This window comes from Halichoeres trimaculatus, unplaced genomic scaffold, assembly GCF_033239565.1.
Source record: "Halichoeres trimaculatus isolate MK-OKI-2021-1 unplaced genomic scaffold, fHalTri1.1 fHalTri1_scaffold_18, whole genome shotgun sequence".
NCBI lineage: Eukaryota > Metazoa > Chordata > Actinopteri > Labriformes > Labridae > Halichoeres > Halichoeres trimaculatus.
In genome coordinates, this window is record NW_027437196.1 from 347,501 (window position 1) to 366,928 (window position 19,428).

At 46.2% G+C, this 19,428-nt stretch overlaps 1 protein-coding gene across 2 annotated transcripts in view; it reads right to left on the minus strand.

Annotated features, from left to right (window-relative positions):
* Positions 1-13,893, minus strand: part of apbb1ip (amyloid beta (A4) precursor protein-binding, family B, member 1 interacting protein) — a 24,568-nt gene extending 10,675 nt beyond the window's left edge. Inside the window, exons 1-5 of one of the 2 annotated variants that reach the window (XM_074692949.1) lie at positions 13,552-13,893; positions 6,416-6,475; positions 4,753-4,840; positions 2,449-2,744; positions 706-783 (exon numbers count right to left, since the gene is read on the minus strand). In XM_074692949.1, the coding sequence (XP_074549050.1) occupies positions 706-783; positions 2,449-2,744; positions 4,753-4,840; positions 6,416-6,475 (522 nt within the window). In that variant the 5' untranslated portion in view covers positions 13,552-13,893. The remainder of the gene's footprint in view (positions 1-705; positions 784-2,448; positions 2,745-4,752; positions 4,841-6,415; positions 6,476-13,551) is intronic. The other variant, XM_074692948.1, reaches the window with a different exon arrangement.
* Between the last annotated feature and the right edge of the window lie 5,535 nt (positions 13,894-19,428).

Consider the following 19,428-nt stretch of genomic DNA (forward strand, 5'->3'; position numbering starts at 1 on the left):
GCCTCGCGTCGTACAGACGGAGCGATGTTATCAGGAGGTTGGAGGTGTCGGAGCACGCGTTGGAGCACGCGTTGGAGCACGCGTTGGAGCACGCGTTGGAGCACGCGTTGGAGCACGCGTTGGAGCACGCGTTGGAGCACGCGTTGGAGCACGCGTTGGAGCACGCGTTGGAGCACGCGTTGGAGCACGCGTTGGAGCAGCACGGGGTCACGGTCTGGGTGAGTCCATCGTCTCTGGATATCACATCATGAGTCCTCCTGCTCCTCCTCATATCTACAACGTTTGGGCCCATCGTGTCAGATTCATCACGTTTGGAGCGGGACTGAGAGTTAAAGAGTCAAACACGGTCAGACACATCACGTATGACGGCGGCGCTCAGTGCGGTTGGCGTGGGATCAGTGTGGTCTGTGTAAACTGCAGATCATGGTGTCAGCTCTGCGTGCGAGCACACGTCAGCTCTGCTCAGCTTTGAAGATGAGATAGTGTCCGCAGGCCGCCCAGAGGAAACCGGAGCGTCCTGCAGGAAGTTGGCAGGATGGAGGAGTCGCTCCATTACTCTGATTGATGGCTGGAGCAGGCGAAGAGAAAGAGCCCAGCTACGTTTCAGCGTGACGTCTTTCACAGAGATGTCCGTACGGTTGTAATTCACTCCCTCTTTAAAGTTTAGAGCTGGCAGAGGATGAGGATCAAAGTTTGGCCTCGTACCTTTTTCACTTTCGCTTCCTTGAGCTTCTCCAGGGCGAGCTTGATTTTGTCTGCTTTCATCTGCGCCTCGATTTCCTCCTAAACAGAAAAACAATCACATGTAATCAGACAGTAGGGATATAATCACAAACAGACGATCATCTGATCCAGAGTTAGCTTAAAACGTGCTTCAAACCGCGCTGAGAGAGAGCCAGCGCTGTGCGCTCAGAGAGGAAACCATCTCTGATCACTGTCAGGGAAGAGTCTGACATTTATACCTCATCAATAATAATTCATCACACTCCCATACCCGTAAGTCAAATGTGAAGTTGCAGATGATTAGCTTAGCTTAGCACGCCAAAGTACGGTGCCATCTAAACAATCCAGAAACAACGTGGGACTAAGTTTTTGATGTTTCCTGCCCTGTAGTGACTTCCATGAGTATTATTTGTCATCGGCACACTGCTAAACTCTGTTAGCATAGCTTCACTGAAGTCATTTCTAACAGACGGACACATCCTGTTGCACACCACCAACCTAAAGCTACGAGTTATAATCCTCAGGTTTGTTTTGTGTCTGTAAACACGACATTAACTGTTTGTAGGTGATGTTTATGGAAGCTTGAAGGCTGGTTTGTTACAGTTAAATAACACCACTAGTTTAGTACATCTCTTTATGCTAAGCTAAGCTAATTAGCATGCTTACTACGTGCAAAAATATACCCGAGTGAGGTGTCTATCCACTCGTCTCGCTCTCAATAAAAAGAGGAAGGTACACATTTTTAAACATCTTGAACCACGTCTTCAGAAAAGGGCGAAATGTCAGTTAATGGAGACTAAAAACAGCGTCAGGTTCATTCTGTTCATGAGGAGTAGAGTTTAGTTTTGATCCAGTTTTTAGTTTAGGACCGTAGCGTCAGCTCCAGCTCTTCATGAGGATCGTTTCACCTCCTGAATCTGGATGATCAGGGACAAGCCAACTTTTCCTTTTTGGCTGTTTTTACGTTAAAGTCCTGCCGGTGCAGGTTTAATGAACTTGTCGGCCTCGAACAATGACACATTCAGGGCCCGAGCACAGCTGGTGTTTTTACCTCTGAAGGATGAGGTAACAAACCTGCTAAAGCAATAAGCTCCCGTCTGGATTCACCCCCCCACCCGCCCGTCGCTGCCAGATCTTACCTCCCCGACTCCAACCTTTGGTATTGATCCTGTTACTCCTTCCTGCCTCGTGGCCCTGAGTGTGTGTGTGTGTGTGTGTGTGTGTGTGTGTGTGTGTGTGTGTGTGTGTGTGTGTGTGTGTGTGTGTGTGTGTGTGTGTGTGTTTGATCTCTTCCAGACGGACTCATGAGTCTCTGTAACTGTAACAGATGCCTCCATCCGGCAAACGCTTCGCCATGACCTCACCGTCCTGCCGTGGTCTGAGGCGTGCTCCTCTCCCCATCTGCTCGCAGACTCAGAGAGCTCGGCAGAAACTCACACGCTGGGAACAGGCGTGTGTTCGTCCTAATGCCGTCCTGTCACGCAGGGCTCAGAGAGACGGTGACGCTCTCTGCTTCATGTTTCTGATTTTACACATTTGTCTCTGAGCGGACTGAACAGAAACTCTGTCTCTGCGCTTTGTGGCAGCTTCCTGAAAACCCCACAAACCAAAAATCAGCCTCTATTTCTACGAAAGCCTAATTTAAAACTCTCACTTCTTAAATTGTGGAGCAGTTCCTGTAGAGGTCAAAGGCTCCTCTGTTATCTCTGAGAAAGGCTGACTCACCATCGTGGGCTTTGCAGACTGAGGAGGAGGAGGTGGCAGGGGGGAGGTGGAGGAGGAGGCCGGGGTGCTAACATTGCTGCCGCTGCTGCTGCTGGCGGGTGATGTTGGGGAGGCGGTGGAGGAAGCAGGGTGGGTGCTGAGGCCCTGCGGTGGAGCCGGCAGATCTGACGGGGGCGAGGACGGCACCTTCAGGTCTTCTATCTGAGCCGCCAGTTTCTCTTCCGTTGCGTTCAGGTCGGCCACGAGGTCGGCCATGAGGGCGTCCAGGTCATTGTCCTCAAGTTCATGAAGCGACTCTGGAGGGGAGGAAGTCAGGTGACCCGTTACAACATGACCCTGTACACACTTTATATTTCTATACCTGAAACAGGAGACTGACTTTGTGTCTGTAACGTGTAACATTAGTGAACCCTGGTTCTGTCCTACCAGAGCTCATCTACCAACTCCAACCTCACCAATCAGAGCTAAAATAACCTGGCTCTTCATTTTATTGATAGACTCTCAAGTTTGAACAGACCACTGCAGAATAACTGCTGACTGTGGGTTGGAGACAACATTAGCACTAACACATTAACCTGGGGTTTAGCATTTAGCCTGTGTTGTAGCATTTAGCCTTTGTTTTAGCCTTTGGGTCATGTTTTAGCCTTAAGCTCGTGTTTTAGCCATCAGCTAATGTTTTAGCCTTAAGCCTGTATCTTTAGCCCTCTGCTCATGTTTTAGCCTTTAGCACATGGTTTAGTCTTTACCCTGTTTCTTTAGCCTTTAGCTTATGTTGAAGCTTTTAGTTCATGTTTTAGCCTTTAGCTCATGTTATAGCCTGAAAGTAATGTTTACAGCTTTAGTCTGTGTTTTAGCCTTTGAACCTGTGTTTAGCATTTAGCCTATGTTTTAGCCTTTAGTTTGTGTTTCAGCCTTTAGCTCATGATTTAGCTTTGAGGTAATTTTTAAGGTTGTAGGCTATGTTGAAGCCTTTAAACCTGTATTTTAGCGTTTAGCCTGTATCTTTAGCCTTCAGCTTGTGTTTTAGCTTTAAGCCAATGAATTAGCTTTCAGCCTGTGTTTTAAATTTTAGCTGACATATTAGCCTTTGGCTTGTGTTTATGCATTTGGACAGTGTTTTAACCTTTAATTTCAGTTTTAGCTTGTAGATCAGGTTTGCTGCCTTTAGCCCTAACCTTTAACTCATGTTGTAGCCTTTAGCTTGTGTTTTAGCTTATATCCCATGTCCTAGCGTTGATCCTGCATCTTTAGCTGTTGTTTTAGACTTTAGCCTTTTTTTTTAGCCTTTAACCTTTGTGTTAGCCTTTGGCCTGTATCTTTAGCCTTTGCGTTAGCCCTTAGCCCTTGTGTTAGCTTTTAGCCTCATCCATCAGAGGAAATATGACAGAGTTCTTATCTTTGACCAAACATTCAAACACAGCCCTAGCAGGACTCTTTGTCTGTTTTGTGATTATGAAATGTGAACATGCTAACATGCTAATGTATCAGTTTAGTCTTTGTGATTTGTTATAAACACCTTTTAGCCGCTTGAACCTGATTGGATGAGCCTGAGCCTGTAATGACAGAGCTGATGGAGGACAACAGGGAGAGGGACACTTAAAGTGTGAGCACCAGCACACGCTGCGACCGCGCTCTGACATTAGCCTGTTTGACAGCTCGTTAGAGCCGCGGTAATTAGCACGTAGCAGGCCCTCAATCTTCCTCTGAATCACCTCCTGAGCTGGATCCAGCAGACTGAGCACTGTCAGTGCTCCTCTCTGTGCTCCTCTCTGTGCTCCTCTCTGAGCTCCTCTCTCTGTGCTCCTCTCTCTGTGCTCCTCTCTGTGCTCCTCTCTGTGCTCCTCTCTGAGCTCCTCTCTGTGCTCCTCTCTGCGCTCCTCCCTGCGCTCCTCTCTGTGCTCCTCTCTGTGCTCCTCTCTCTGTGCTCCTCTCTGTGCTCCTCTCTGTGCTCCTCTCTAAGCTCCTCTCTGAGCTCCTCTCTGTGCTCCTCTCTGTGCTCCTCTCTAAGCTCCTCTCTGTGCTCCTCTCTAAGCTCCTCTCTGAGCTCCTCTCTGTGCTCCTCTCTGTGCTCCTCTCTGTGCTCCTCTCTAAGCTCCTCTCTGTGCTCCTCTCTCTGTGCTCCTCTCTGTGCTCCTCTCTAAGCTCCTCCCTGTGCTCCTCTGTGCTCCTTGTCTCCTCTGGTAATCAGGACTGAGATAGCTGATGAAACGTGTCACTTCCTGCCGCGCACTGACGCACGCCGCACGCCGCTCTGTCAGAACCAGCCTGATCTCTGAGCGTTTCACACAGGAAAGGTTTAGTCACCGTTCAGGTCTGTGAAGCCGATGGAGTAGCTGACTTCTTCGTTGGTGCTGGGGAGGGGTTCAGGAGGCACCGTTTCCTGACCCAGACTCTGGAGGAGAGAAACAAACAAAGCAGGGAGTTTATTTTAGTGTGAACCAAATATCTGCAGCGAGGAGATCCCAGGAGACGACGCGGGCCGAGAGCTGAAACAAAAACTGCTCCTGAGCGTTATGTAAGAAAGTTAACAGGTCCAGTGTTCACTGAGTGTCTCTGTCTGTGTCCAGGTGAGGAGTCAGGATCACTACACCTGGGGTTAGAAATCAGCATCAAAGTGAGCAGCAGGGTCTGTCTGAGGAGAGAGTCTGGTCTCTGCTGGGTTAGGGGTTCACCTTTGACCCCCTTCAGATGGAGGACTAACCCACAGCCACAGAGAGTGGTTTCTGCCCCGCTGGGCCTGTTTGCTGACCGGTCTGTGTGTCTGAGTGATGGATGGAGGGTTCAGGGAGTCTGTCGTCAGACTCTGAGGAGTCGGTCTGTTTGAGGTACGAGGTGAGATTTACCCACAGGAGGTCTGCAGAGGACGAGCGGCGTGAAAGATTGATTTAACCTCCTTTATCTGAAAAATATGTGTTTTTACAAACAGACAGAGGAAACTCAAAGTCCAAAAAAACTCATTTCAACAGCTTCACACTGGGAAACCTCAGGATCTATATCTGCTGTTTTTATCCTATAGTTACAAACATAATTAATAATGGCCACAAAAACATCTGATTGCATGAATTTTTCTTACGTATAAAACAATGTAAAAAAAAAAGAAAAAAAAAAACGGATTTGGGCTAAAAAATAACTTTAACTTACATTCTAATACTTTGTTTTCCTCTTTAAAGCTCCTGTGATGATTTTTACTGTTTGTGTTGATTCTGGCGCCCCCTGTGGACAAAATAAGTGCTGCAACTCTGCTTTATTGTCACAGTCTTGGAGACTTTACAGTGAAAAATCAACAGAGAGGTCGTACAGTTAACCATTTCAGTCACTTGTTTGCCTTTGCCCTACCTTTATTTATTTACTTTTTTTTTCGGCTCACTACTTCAACAAATTTTTAGAATGTTCAGCGTGTTCAGGAGGATTGTGAATGTACTTTTCACACTTATTACTCTTGAACTTTTTAAAAAATAAAGTGTTTTCCTACAGTTTTTTTACCCATTGAAATTAATGAAGATAATGGTCACCATGGAAACCACTCAGCTGATGATGTCATAAGGGGTTCTGAGGTTATAAATAGGACTGGTGCAGCTGGGGTTAGGCCTCAGCATTTCAACGTTTCAGCGTTTCCTAAAGGAGGTGCCCCCTCCTCCTGCTCCAAGCTCTTACTGTCAGAGTTTATTCACCTCCTGAAACTCCTCATGGGAGCTGAAACTCCTCATGGGAGCTGAAACTCCTCATGGGAGCTGAAACTCCTCATGGGAGCTTTGATCCTCTAGTGCAAGAAATTCTCACAGCTCCCCAATGCAGCTGATACAGAAAGGTACAGGACAACATGAGACACTCGTCCCTCAGCTGAGTCTGTCATTTGAATTAAAGCTCCTCCAGCCATGAGACACAATAACACAGGTATAATAATCAGTCAGTACAGGTATCCAGGTGTGAGGGTCTCCTGTTTGTAGTGAAACCTGTGTGAGCTCACCTGTGTGAGGAGGTCCATCTCCCCCAGCAGGTCTGAAAACATGGCGTCTATGTCGTCCATCTGTGGGATCAGAGAGAGACCAGTTAGACTCAGAGAGTCCTCAACCATCAGACTGACCATCAGTCAGTCAGTCAGTCAGTCAGTCAGTCAGTCAGTCAGTCAGTTAGTCAGTCAGTCAGTTAGTCAGTCAGTCACTCAGTCAGTCAGTTAGTCAGTCAGTCAGTCAGTCAGTCAGTCAGTCAGTCAGTCAGTCAGAGTCAGTCAGTTAGTCGGTCACTCAGTCAGTCAGTCAGTCGGTCAGTCAGTCAGTCAGTCAGTCAGTCAGTCAGTCAGTCAGTCAGTCAGTCAGTCAGTCAGTCAGTCTCTAAGTCAGTCAGTCAGTCAGTCGGTCAGTCAGTCAGTCAGTCAGTCAGTCAGTCAGTCAGTCAGTCAGTCAGTCAGTCAGTCAGTCAGTCAGTCAGTCTGCACAGTAAAAAGTTAAACAAGTGAATTTCACCAACCAGTCGTCAAACACAGCCCTGCTCCCTGACTGTGAAGTGTGTGCAGATGTAAATCAGAGCCTGAGGCCACGAGAAATCCTGCAAAACAGCTCCAACCCTGACGGAGAAAACAGCTCCAACCCTGACGGAGAAAACAACTCCAACCCTGACGGAGAAAACAGCTCCAACCCTGACGGAGAAAACAACTCCAACCCTGACGGAGAAAACAGCTCCAACCCTGACGGAGAAAGGAAACAGGTATGCATGACTCTGAGGCTCTCATTTCTCCTCAGGACGTGTTGAGTCCTGCAGCTGGAGCTAAACTGGAGACTGAAGATCATCTCTGGATTCTTCCTGTCTGTCTGTCTGTGCTCTTTATCTCTGGAGTTTTATTTTGAAAGGGTTTTAAACTCATCATGACGCTCTTCTTCTTCGTCTTCTTCTTCTTCTTCTTCTTCTTCTTCTTCTTCTTCAGTCGTCTCTCAGTGCCAGCCTGACTCTGAGTTACACAAACACAACTTCCAGTTCTCCAAGTCATGACCTGCTGCTTATTTCTGCAATCCTCTTTGTCAACACTGAGCGTCATGTGTTGAAATCCTGCATCACCTCAGTTCACAGCGTTTACAGCGAGTTCGCCCTGACTGAGGGCTGCTGGTGTGAGGAAGCCTGGGCGGGAACATCAGCAGGTTTAAAGGCTGAGACAGACTCCTGTAGTCCTGTTCAGTCTGCTGTCTCTCTGTCTGTGTCCCAGGTTTTCTCAGAGTCAATGTTATGAAGGGATCCAGTGTGCAGACCAAACACAGACTGTTTTCTCACAGAGGAGTCTGAGCAGGATGGAGTCAGAGAGAGTTCACTCTCCTCCACAGCATCCACGGTTTAACCGTACTGAGCTCTATCAGAGCGTTTGAGCGGCTCTGGATCCTCCGAGCGGCTCTGGATCCTCCGAGCGGCTCTGGATCCTCCGAGCGGCTCTGGATCCTCTGAGCGGCTCTGGAGACGGTAGATGGAGCAGACACAGAGAGAAGCTTCACGGCTCTGATTACAGACAGTTAACAGTCGCTTATAAACGTTGAAGCTGCTGAAACACGTTGTAGAGCGTTTCCACCGAGTGTTTCGGTTCAGTTCGTCTCAGTCCAGCACATTTTGTGGCGTTTCCTTTGACTAAAACCAGGACAGGTCCCCAAATCACCGACCCGTCCTGTCCCACTGTCTGGTTCCCCTCTGTTGACCTCCGGTCCACTTCCTGAAGAGAACTTCCTGTTTGTTTGGAAAATGGCGTCACCAACAGACTGCTCTTTGTTTACTGTGTCGTGTTTTTCTTCTTCGTTGGATTTATTAGCGGGTAAACTGTGTTGCGCTGCTATTACATCACACCATCACGTAGCTGATGTCACTGTCAGCATCCAGCTTACACGCCGCCTACCAACAAGGTCATGGTTGACTTTGGAAACACAAACAGGATCAGACTTTGATCCAAACCGGACCACTTGGTGGAAACGTGGCTAAAGGGACAGCAGCTAAAGCAAAGTGTCTCAGACGGAGGCTGAATGAGGGTTACTAAAACACCAGAGGGAGAAAACATGGACGCTATGAGCTGTGAAACAGAGACACAGAATACAGACTAAAGTGACACCGTAGCCCCTCTTTAAGGTTTTCAGGAAGACGGTCTGTTTGATCCAGACTGTCCAAAGGATAGATCAAACACACCAAGGATAGATCTCACTGACTCAGAGTTTGAAGTTTTGGTGCTGCTCCTCTTCATTCCTCTGGTGAAGTTTGGTTTTAACGTGGCTCACTGAGGGAGAATGATGCTAACGCTAAAGTGATGAACTCAGCTTTTCTTCATCAAACCACGGAGATTAAAGCTCAGTGTTTATCAGAGGTCAGCTTCACTGTCTGTGTTAGAAACACTCGTACTCAGCTGAGTGTGTGTGTGTGTGTGTGTGTGTGTGTGTGTGTGCTAATATCAGAGCCGTGCTGTGTTAACTTGCAGATGAGTGTGGTCAGAGTTTTGGTCCCGGTGTCTGAGGCTCTCTGCAGACAGACCTCAGTGACCACAGCTGCTCAGCCGTTAGTTTTTATCGAGTCGGAGCGAGCATGAAGAAATCTCTCAGCCGCTCTGGTTTTCACTCTTTCATAACTCCATCTTTGCTTTTGTCCTCCCTGCTGTGCTCGTGCGCTGGATGTGAAAATATTATCTCTAAGACGGCGTAAGCCTCTGCTTTCACTCAGCACAGTTTGGAGTCAGTAAACTCTGTGATCCAGCAGGAAAGAGGGAAACATTTGGGTTTAATCAGAACCAGGACTCTGCAGCCTGCAGCTCCGTGTTCCTGTGACGCAGACGACCGATCCAGGCCAAAGTTCAGGCCGCGCTGCAACGCCGTGTTTCTACGAGAGTCTCTGTCAGTCCCCAGCTGACACATGTGTGTGTGTGTGTGTGTGTGTGTGTGTGTGTGTGTGTGTGTGTGTGTGTGTGTGTGTGTGTGTGTGTGTGTGTGTGTGTGTGTAGAGCTGAGGAGTTTTTCTGTGAGACGGTAATTTCCGTCTGACGTGTGAATGTGGGTCTATGCTGGAGCATGCCCCCCACCCCCCACCCCCCACCCCCACCAACGACTGGTTGGCCCTGAAGAGGAAGTGGTGAGGGTGTACTTCCTGTAACAGCTCTGTTGAAATGTGGAGGAAATGATGACACACACAGCCACCTGCAGACGGAGGCTGTTCCCCTCAGTCTCTCTGAGGCTCCTCACGCTGTCAGCAGCCTCCCTGCCTGGACCCAGTTAGTGCTTTGGTTCTGGTTCAGACCCTGTTACTGATCCAAGAGGGGAGATCAATGGATCCCAGTCAGAGGATCAGCACGTCCTCCCCATTACCCAGAAATCTCTGCTGTGCAGACTCCATTACTGTTTCATTAGCTTTTCCTTCCTCTGCTCCTTACTCTGCTCCTTCATCTGCTCCTTCATCTGCTCCTTCATCTGCTCCTTCATCTGCTCCTTTCTCTGCTCCTTACTCTGCTCCTTCATCTGCTCCTTCATCTGCTCCTTCATCTGCTCCTTCATCTGCTCCTTTCTCTGCTCCTTCATCTGCTCCTTCATCTGCTCCTTCCTCTGCTCCTTTCTCTGCTCCTTCTTCTGCTCCTTACTCTGCTCCTTACTCTGCTCCTTACTCTGCTCCTTCCTCTGCTCCTTCATCTGCTCCTTTCTCTGCTCCTTCTTCTGCTCCTTACTCTGCTCCTTACTCTGCTCCTTACTCTGCTCCTTCCTCTGCTCCTTCCTCTGCTCCTTCCTCTGCTCCTTCTTCTCCTCCTTCCTTTGCTCCTTCATCTGCTCCTTTCTCTGCTCCTTCTTCTGCTCCTTACTCTGCTCCTTCTTCTCCTCCTTCCTTTGCTCCTTCATCTGCTCCTTCCTCTAATGTCACTTTGCATTCAGAGCTAAGACAAAACACAATACACACCAAAACACACCACAGAGATCTGACCAGTACGTCAGCTCTGCTCACTGACAGCAAACAGCCTGAACACAGCCTGTAAACAGCCTGAACACAGTCTGAACACAGCCTGAACACAGTCTGTAAACAGCCTGAACACAGCCTGTAAACAGCCTGAACACAGCCTGAACAGCCTGAACACAGCCTGTAAACAGCCTGAACACAGCCTGTAAACAGCCTGAACACAGCCTGAACAGCCTGAACACAGCCTGAACAGCCTGAACACAGCCTGTAAACAGCCTGAACACAGTAAAAACAGCCTGAACACAGCCTGAACACAGCCTGAACACAGTAAAAACAGCCTGAACACAGCCTGAACACAGCCTGTAAACAGCCTGAACACAGTAAAAACAGCCTGAACACATTAAAAACAGCCTGAACACAGCCTGAACACAGCCTGTAAACAGCCTGAACACAGTCTGTAAACAGCCTGAAAACAGCCTGAACACAGCCTGTAAACAGCCTGAACACAGCCTGTAAACAGCCTGAACAAAGCCTGAACAAAGCCTGAACACAGTCTGTAAACAGCCTGAACACAGCCTGTAAACAGCCTGAACACAGCCTGAACAGCCTGAACACAGCCTGTAAACAGCCTGAACACAGTAAAAACAGCCTGAACACAGCCTGAACACAGCCTGAACACAGCCTGAACACAGCCTGAACACAGTAAAAACAGCCTGAACACAGCCTGAACACAGCCTGTAAACAGCCTGAACACAGTAAAAACAGCCTGAACACATTAAAAACAGCCTGAACACAGCCTGAACACAGCCTGTAAACAGCCTGAACACAGTCTGTAAACAGCCTGAAAACAGCCTGAACACAGCCTGTAAACAGCCTGAACACAGCCTGTAAACAGCCTGAACAAAGCCTGAACAAAGCCTGAACACAGTCTGTAAACAGCCTGAACACAGCCTGTAAACAGCCTGAACACAGCCTGAACAGCCTGAACACAGCCTGTAAACAGCCTGAACACAGTAAAAACAGCCTGAACACAGCCTGAACACAGCCTGAACACAGCCTGAACACAGCCTGAACACAGTAAAAACAGCCTGAACACAGCCTGAACACAGCCTGTAAACAGCCTGAACACAGTAAAAACAGCCTGAACACATTAAAAACAGCCTGAACACAGCCTGAACACAGCCTGTAAACAGCCTGAACACAGTCTGTAAACAGCCTGAACACAGCCTGTAAACAGCCTGAACACAGCCTGAACACAGCCTGTAAACAGCCTGAACACAGCCTGAACACAGCCTGTAAACAGCCTGAACACAGTCTGTAAACAGCCTGAACACAGCCTGTAAACAGCCTGAACACAGCCTGAACACAGCCTGTAAACAGCCTGTAAACAGTCTGTAATCATCTAAAATGTCTTCATGTCGTGTTCCTCCTCAGTCCAGCTGACCTGCTGGTATCAAATGTTTCCTTTCCAAAGTTACATGTTAATCTTTCCTTTTCTTTGATGTTTCCAGTTTTATTTCTTGTTGTGAATCAGAGTCAGAGTTATCTCCACATGTGGGCAGGCTGAGGTCAGCAGAGGTCACAGGAGGAAAGACAAACAGAGACTCGGTGTGAGCGAGGCTGAATCCACAGATTCCCCTGGAGCAGACGTGACGGCTGACTCTTCCTCTCAGGAAGTTTCAGATGTTGGCTCATGTTTCAGATTTTAATCAGGATCATTGTTGGAGGGAGAGCCCGTTTGGCTCAGCTGAGGCTGTTTGGGGAAACTGATACTGAGCGCGCTCAGAAGGAGCTGAAGGAGGACGCTCAGGCGTGATGTGATGATGGTCTCCTGTCAGGTGAGACTGATGAGGTCATTAGTCTGAAATAACCACTGACTCACTCAGAGCTCGCTGCTCTGCTTCACGCCAACATGTCAACACACCAACACACCAACACACCAACACGCTAACACGCCAACACGCCAACACGCCTCAGCCTCCTTCCTTTGTGTCCAGAAACCGCTCAGAAATATGTGATCGCTCAGCGTTTATAAAATATCACTGGAAACACTCTGGCCTGTTTCCAAACCCTGCACCCTACACACACACACACACACACACACACACACACACACACACACACACACACACACACACACACACACACACACACACACACACACACACACACATACCTCAAGTTTCAGAGGCTTAAATGAAAAGCAGACAATAACAGTGAGTATCTGTATGAAGCAGGCTGTTTACCATAATGTACAGAGACCTCCCTCTTTTCCTCCTCCTCCTCTTTCTCCTCCTCCTCCTCCTTCTCCTCCTCCTCCTCCTCCTCCTCCTCTCTGATCAGATATTCATACTCTGATGTGCAGATGTGTTTACAGGACTGAATGTACCCTGAAGTCTCGGTGCTGGGGCTGAAAACCCTGAAGTCATGGTGACTCTAAACGGGACCAGAAGATCCGGATCAGGAAAACCCCCCTAACCCTTTCTGTAGATACAGAACCAGGACCCCCCTTTGGACCTGACTCATCAGATCCTCAGTCCAACAAACACAGAAACACTCTGTTCACTCGGTGTTTACACGCTGTAAGAAATGACTGTGAATTTAATCAGAAATTTTTACAAAAAAATCCAGTTTGGTCTAAATATACACTGTAAAAAATAACAGTAAATCCTGACTACTCTGCTGCCAGTGTTCAACCGTTATCTTTACAGTGGACTTTTTACAGTGCACTGCACCTTCACAAACTGACTGAGCGTTTTTAACACGTCAAAGATCTGATCTATCTGATAAAAAAGGTGAACTGTTCCTTTAATTATGATCAAACTGGGAACAGCTTAAGACCAGAAACCTGCTGAGGTCTGAAACCAGAGCCAGGTCCACCCAGCCCGAGGAAAACCAAGACCAGAGCTGAGCTAACACCCTGTGAACGTATGAAAGTTCACCCTGTCACACACACACACACACACACACACACACACACACACACACACACACACACACACACACACACACACACACACACACACAGATAACAGCTTTACAGAGAGACCTCACCAACCAGCAGACCCAGACCCAGAGAAAAACTGGTCTAACCTCCAGCTCCTGAAGAAGTGATCTGTCAGCACAATCAGCTGAAACAGAGTCTGACAGAGTCCAGGTCCAGACCGTGGACTGGAGACTGAAGGAAGAACCAAAGGGACATGGACTCACCTTTTCAGGGCGTCAGGTCCGAGTTTGAGCCGTTAGTTTGAGGACAGAAGCTTCATGGGTGTCGGCGGGACTCTCAGCGCTCCCTCAGAGGCGGCTCAGGGTGTGTGGATGTGGACTGCATCGGTCTCTCTGACTCTTGACTTCTTCCTGCTCAATGCGGAAGTTCAGGTCTAGACCTGTCACTGCATTCCTTCAGAGACCACGTTCACCAGAGTCCTGTCGAGGCAGCGCAGCCTGATCAGCTCTGCACCTGGACCAGAGGAGACCAGGGGAGACCAGAGGAGACACTCTGGGTCGACAGCAGAGGAGGAAGCTTCTAGAAAGAGAGAGAAAGAGTTGTGTGAGTGTTTTGCAGAGGACGGCTGAATCAGCAGGAGGAATGTGACGCTCTCAGTTAATCATTCACTGAAAGTGATTTACAGCAGCTCTCTGGGCCGAGGGGGGGCGGACTGTGGCGGACTGTGGCAGCGCCCATGGAGCGCTTCAGACCTCCGCTCAGGGACAGGAAGGAGTCAGACACATCAGTTACCAACAGCACAGAGTTTAAAAAAGGAGACTTCACCTGTCAGGTAGAGTCCACACTCTGAACCAAAGAACTGGTCCTGATAAAGTCCCCTTAGCTCAGGGGTCTGCAACCTTTACTCTCAAAAGAGCCGTTTTTCCTCAGCTCACCTGGATGACAGTCATTCAGGAGCCACAAAATCTACTTTATCTTCACAATAAGACCAAAAAAAGTTTATAATCAGGAGAATAATTATCTAAACGAAACGTTTTTGTGTTTATAAATTTTCACATGTGATTTCTTAGTTTTTTATTTTTATTAATTTATTCATTTAATTTATTTTTTAATAAATTTGCAAATTAAAGAAAAAAGAAATTTGTAGTGTCATAGATGTTATAAATTTTGCACAATTTGGAAATTGAGAAAAGATCAAAAATTTGCAAAACAAAAAAATATTTTTAAAAATGTGCAAAATTTCAAAGAAATTGATGAAATGACATAAATTTGCAAAAAAAAAGAAACCTAAATAATGCACTCTCAAAATTTTGCTTAATTTCCAAAAGTTGTAAAAACTTTCTAAAATTGCAAAAATGAGGGATTTATATTTAAAAAAATTGCAAAATCTTTTTAAAAAAATGCGGAATTCTTTTTCTTAATTTGTTAAAATGTCAAAAATTGAAATAAAAAAAAATAAAAATAAAAATAAAAAAAAATTAAAAAGAAATCATTAAAAAAATTAAAGCTTTTTTTCAAGGGGTGATTCATTTTAGTCCAAATTTTATATTATTATTTTACTTAGTGTCTGTGTTGTTATCATTAAAATATTAAAAGCCCTTTATTTCAATAATATTTTAAAGCTACAAGGAGCCACTGCAAAGGAGTCAAAGGGCCGCATAAGACTCCAGAGCCACAGGTTGAAGACCCCTGCCTTAGCTGGAGAGAAACAGGAAAGTTCAGGCTCCTCCCAGCAGGAGGGAGAGGAGAGGAGAGGAGAGGAGAGGAGAGGAGAGGAGAGGAGAGGAGAGGAGAGGAGAGGAGAGGAGAGGAGAGGCCCTGTGAAGGAGGCTTTTTCTGACTCCTCACCTCAGATTAAGGTAAGTTTCTGACTCAGGCTTTGACCCTTAACACGATAAAACAGAAAGACTGAGATACCGGACTTTGTCTGAGTCCCAGTCTGTCCTGACCTGGACTGGAGGTCTTCTTCCTCCAACTCTGCAACCGTTTGATTCCTCGTCTCGTGTCCCATCGGTCCGGACTGGACTCTGATCATCTTTGGAGAGTGACGTGAAATGATGCAGAGAACTGTGGGGTTTGTTTTTCCTCAGATGCAGGAAAAGAAAATGAATAAATCATGTTTGAAAAAGTTGTTTGTCTCTGTGATCTGCAGAAACACCAAGAAATCCTCTGTATCAAGAGTTAAATCAAACTCTTTCAGCTTCATATGATTTGCTTTGTCCAGTTGGTGTGTGAAACCTCTTTGACAGACTGTGGCAGGGAGTTTCTGAGGTGTGTATCTTTATTTTTCAGCCTCACACACAGAGGAGTGTGTCCTCTCTGTCTGAATCAGGAGGAGTCTCTGAAGACGCCGGCGAGGAGCATCGAGGTCAGAAATCTGCAGGAGGAGTCGAGGAGTCGAGGAGTCGAGGAGCAGCGAGCTGTCAGGCTGTGAACAGCCTCTGGCTCTGATCTGAGCGCGCTCACACTGATAGCTCTGTTTGTTAGCATTTCTCCTTGAGTCCACCTGGGAGGCCCAGAAAACAAGACCTGACATCTCTCCGTGGATCTCAGAGACTCTGCCCCCCCCAGGCCTCAACCCCTCAGAGGACTCCAGGAGGTCCAGATCATGGTTTAGCTTTGATCCTCCTCTCAGTCTGAGTCCTGGTCCCATCATCCAGACAGGCCGAGCAGCACAGGGACAAAGCTGAAAACCTCGGACAGTCTCCATGGCACACTGAGGCGTGTGTCCTGACCAGCGCTCACTTCCTGTCTCTGATCCTGACACACAGACACACAGACGGACGCCCAGAGGCAGGCGGCGTCTGAAAAAGACGACGGGCTGATTCACAGCAGAGGAGGAAAGAGAGGAGAGAGGGGAATTCTGGGCTTTCTTTAGTCTTTTCATGCGCTCCTTAGACTCAGAGTCACCGATCAGTGAATAATCATCTCTATTTCTGTACGATGAGAGGGTGAAACTCTGAAGCTCTGCTCGTTAAAGCCTCCAGGTGATCAGCGTGCAGGTAACGGCTGCTCAGCCTCCTCTCAAGGCCACTCAATCTGTTAAATCTGATGTAAACATGCACAGTGACCCTGCAGCGTCATGTCGGCCTCCTGGGACCACCTGACCACGCCCATCACAGCGTGTCTGTCCCCGGCCGTGAGGGACGTGTCTGAACCGGAAACTCTGGGAAACTTCCTCAGTCCTGACATTTTTCAGACACTTTCAGGAATCCACGTGTTGTTTCTATCAGTTACTCATGAAATAAAGAGTCGGATCCAAATGATCAGAGTCTGTGTCCTTCAGATAAAGATCCAGTTCTGGTTCTGGTCGGTTTGGGGCTGCAGGGCTGAACCTGAGGAAAATAACAGCCCTGTTTGTGCTGAGCGTCCTGCAGGAGCCCAGATGGTAAGGTGTGAGGGCAGACCTTTAAGCCATTAGTCTGCGTCACCCAGACACACACACACACACACACTTACACACACACACACACACACACACACACACACACACACACACACACACTGTTGAGCCATAAATGAAATGAGGTGATAATGATAAAAGCAGTGGGTGCAGCAGCAGCAGGAAACAGAAGAGGCAGAGAGGACGCTCAGTCAGGGATGAAGAGATGAGCTGCAGCGCCCTCTGTGTGTGCTCGGCTGTACTGAACAAACACTGAGCTCAGTGGGTGGTGCAGGGCAGGGCCACCTATCAGACCCAGACCCAGGTTTTCCTCCTGGAGCTCTGATCTGGATCCTCAGACCTTGAGATGGAGCTCATTTAGTTTATTTATTTATATATTTATTTAAATACGGTAAGTTTATGAGGGAATTCCAACAGTAAAATCCTATTATTTCTACAAAACAGCACTGTAAAAAATTACTCTAAAAATGTCACTGCAAAACAACAGTAGAATCCTGTCCTGTTTAGAATACAGCACTGTAAAAATATCACTGTAAAGAATTTCACTGTAAAAAGTCACTGTAAAAATGTCAATGTATAAAAGTCACAGTAAAAAATTTCACTGTAAAAAGTCAATGTCAAATAAAACTTAAAAAAAATGACACTGTAAAAATGTCAATATAAAAAGACACTGTAAAATGTCACTGTAAAAACATCACTGTACAGAATTTCACTGTAAAAATGTCAATTCAAAAAAGTCATTGTGAATAGTCACTGTAAAAATTTCACTGTAAAGAATTAACTGTAAAAAGTAACTGTAAAAATGTCAATGTTAAAAAGTCACTGTAAAATTATCAATGTAAAAAGGTCACTGTAATGAATTTCAATGTGAAAGGTCAATGTAAAAATGGAACCAAAAAAAGTCACTGTAAAAAATCACTGTGAAAAGTAACTTTAAAATATAACTTTAAAATATGTCACAGTAAAAATATCACAATAAAGAATATCACTGTAGAAAGTCACTGAAAAAAATGTCAATGTAAAATGAAACTTTAAAAATTTTCACTGTAAAAATTTCACTGTACAGATTCACTGTAAAAGTGACATTGTAAAAATGTCAATATAAAAAAGTCACTGTAGAAATATCACTGTACAGAATTCCACTGCAAAAATGTCAATACATAAAAGTTGCTTTTTAAAGTCACTGTCAATATATCGCTGTAAATATTTTACTGTAAAAATGTCGCTGTTAAATTATCACTGTAATAAATTTCACTGTAATATGTCACTGTAAGAATATCAATTGAAAGAGTTTCACTAAAAAAAATTTCTATGTTAAAATGTCACTGAAAAAATGCAACTTAAAAAATGTCACTTTAATAATACACTGTGTAAATGTCACTGTGAAAATGTCACTGTAAAAATATAGCTGCAAAGAATTTCACTGTTAAAAGTCACTGTTAAAATATCACTATATTTAATTTCACTGTAAAAAGTCACTATAAAAATGTCAATGTAAAAAGTCAATGTAAAAGTGTCACAGTTAAAAGTGACTGTTAAATATCTGTAAAAAAGCTACTGTTATAATGCTGCTCTAAAAAAGATTTCAATGTAAACAATTTTACCGTGTAAAAACAAAAAAAATGTGTTAATAAAGCAGCACTGTATAAAATTTCACTGTATAAAATGTCACAGTATAATAATAATTAAATACTGGCAGCAGGGTTATCAGTATTTTAGTCTTATTTCACATTTATGTACTGTTATCAAATATACAGTATTACACTGTAAAAATAAATGACAATTCATGTACTTTCAAATAACAGGAAGTTACTGGACATTTTTGAGGCCATGATGTGCCTATAGTTATTACAGTGATATTTTTACAGTGTACGGAAGCCCTTAGCTATAAATTGAATGAAAGATATAAACAGATAATGATTCAGGTTATGAAATGAACTTTCTTATTTGGTCAAAACATGAAGGTATTTAGTATTTCGTAAAGTTAGTGAAGCTATGGTAAACATATGATGACCCCCCCCCCCTCCAGGTGACCTCCTGCTGACAGGAGGTTGCTGTGAATCAATGAGAGGAGCAGCAGAGCGTCCTGAAAGCAGCTGTGGCCTTCACATTCCTGACTCCTTCAGGTCTCCCTCACAAAGATCTGACCTCTGAGGGCCCGGACCCCGTAAAGACCGGCCCTGTGTGGACAGGGTCCAACCTGGAGGAGTCTGGGAGCAGCAGAGTTCCAACATTCAGGAGCTTCAGCAGAAAGCAGCACCACCTTCATCCCCAGCACAGCCAGCAGGAGCAGAGAGGAGTCAACAGATAGATCCTGTCAGACTAAATGTTTTCTCCATGGTTCAAAGACCAGATCACAGCACCAACAACACCAGGATCAGAGAGAAACCATGGCTCTAACAGGCCCCCTCCCTCCAGGAGCAGGGGAGCACGGAGGGTGAAGGGTTAATGTGTGGCCGGGGAAACCTGATGCTAATTAAGTCTGAGGAATGCCACAGGCTGACGGAGGCAGAGGGAGCAGGAGTCCTCAGAGCGGCTCCGCCATGGAGGGAGCCAGCAGCACCACGGAGCGCTGAGGCTTTATTCCTGACTGACAGTCCGCCAAGCCAGACCCCTCAGAGCCTGGACCCGGAGCTGGAGGAAGACCAGGGCTCTCTGCGTCTGGATTTATAAAGTTGAAGAAGTGAGAGGGAGGACTGAACCCGGAGCAGACGCTCGGTGATGGACTTTCAGACTT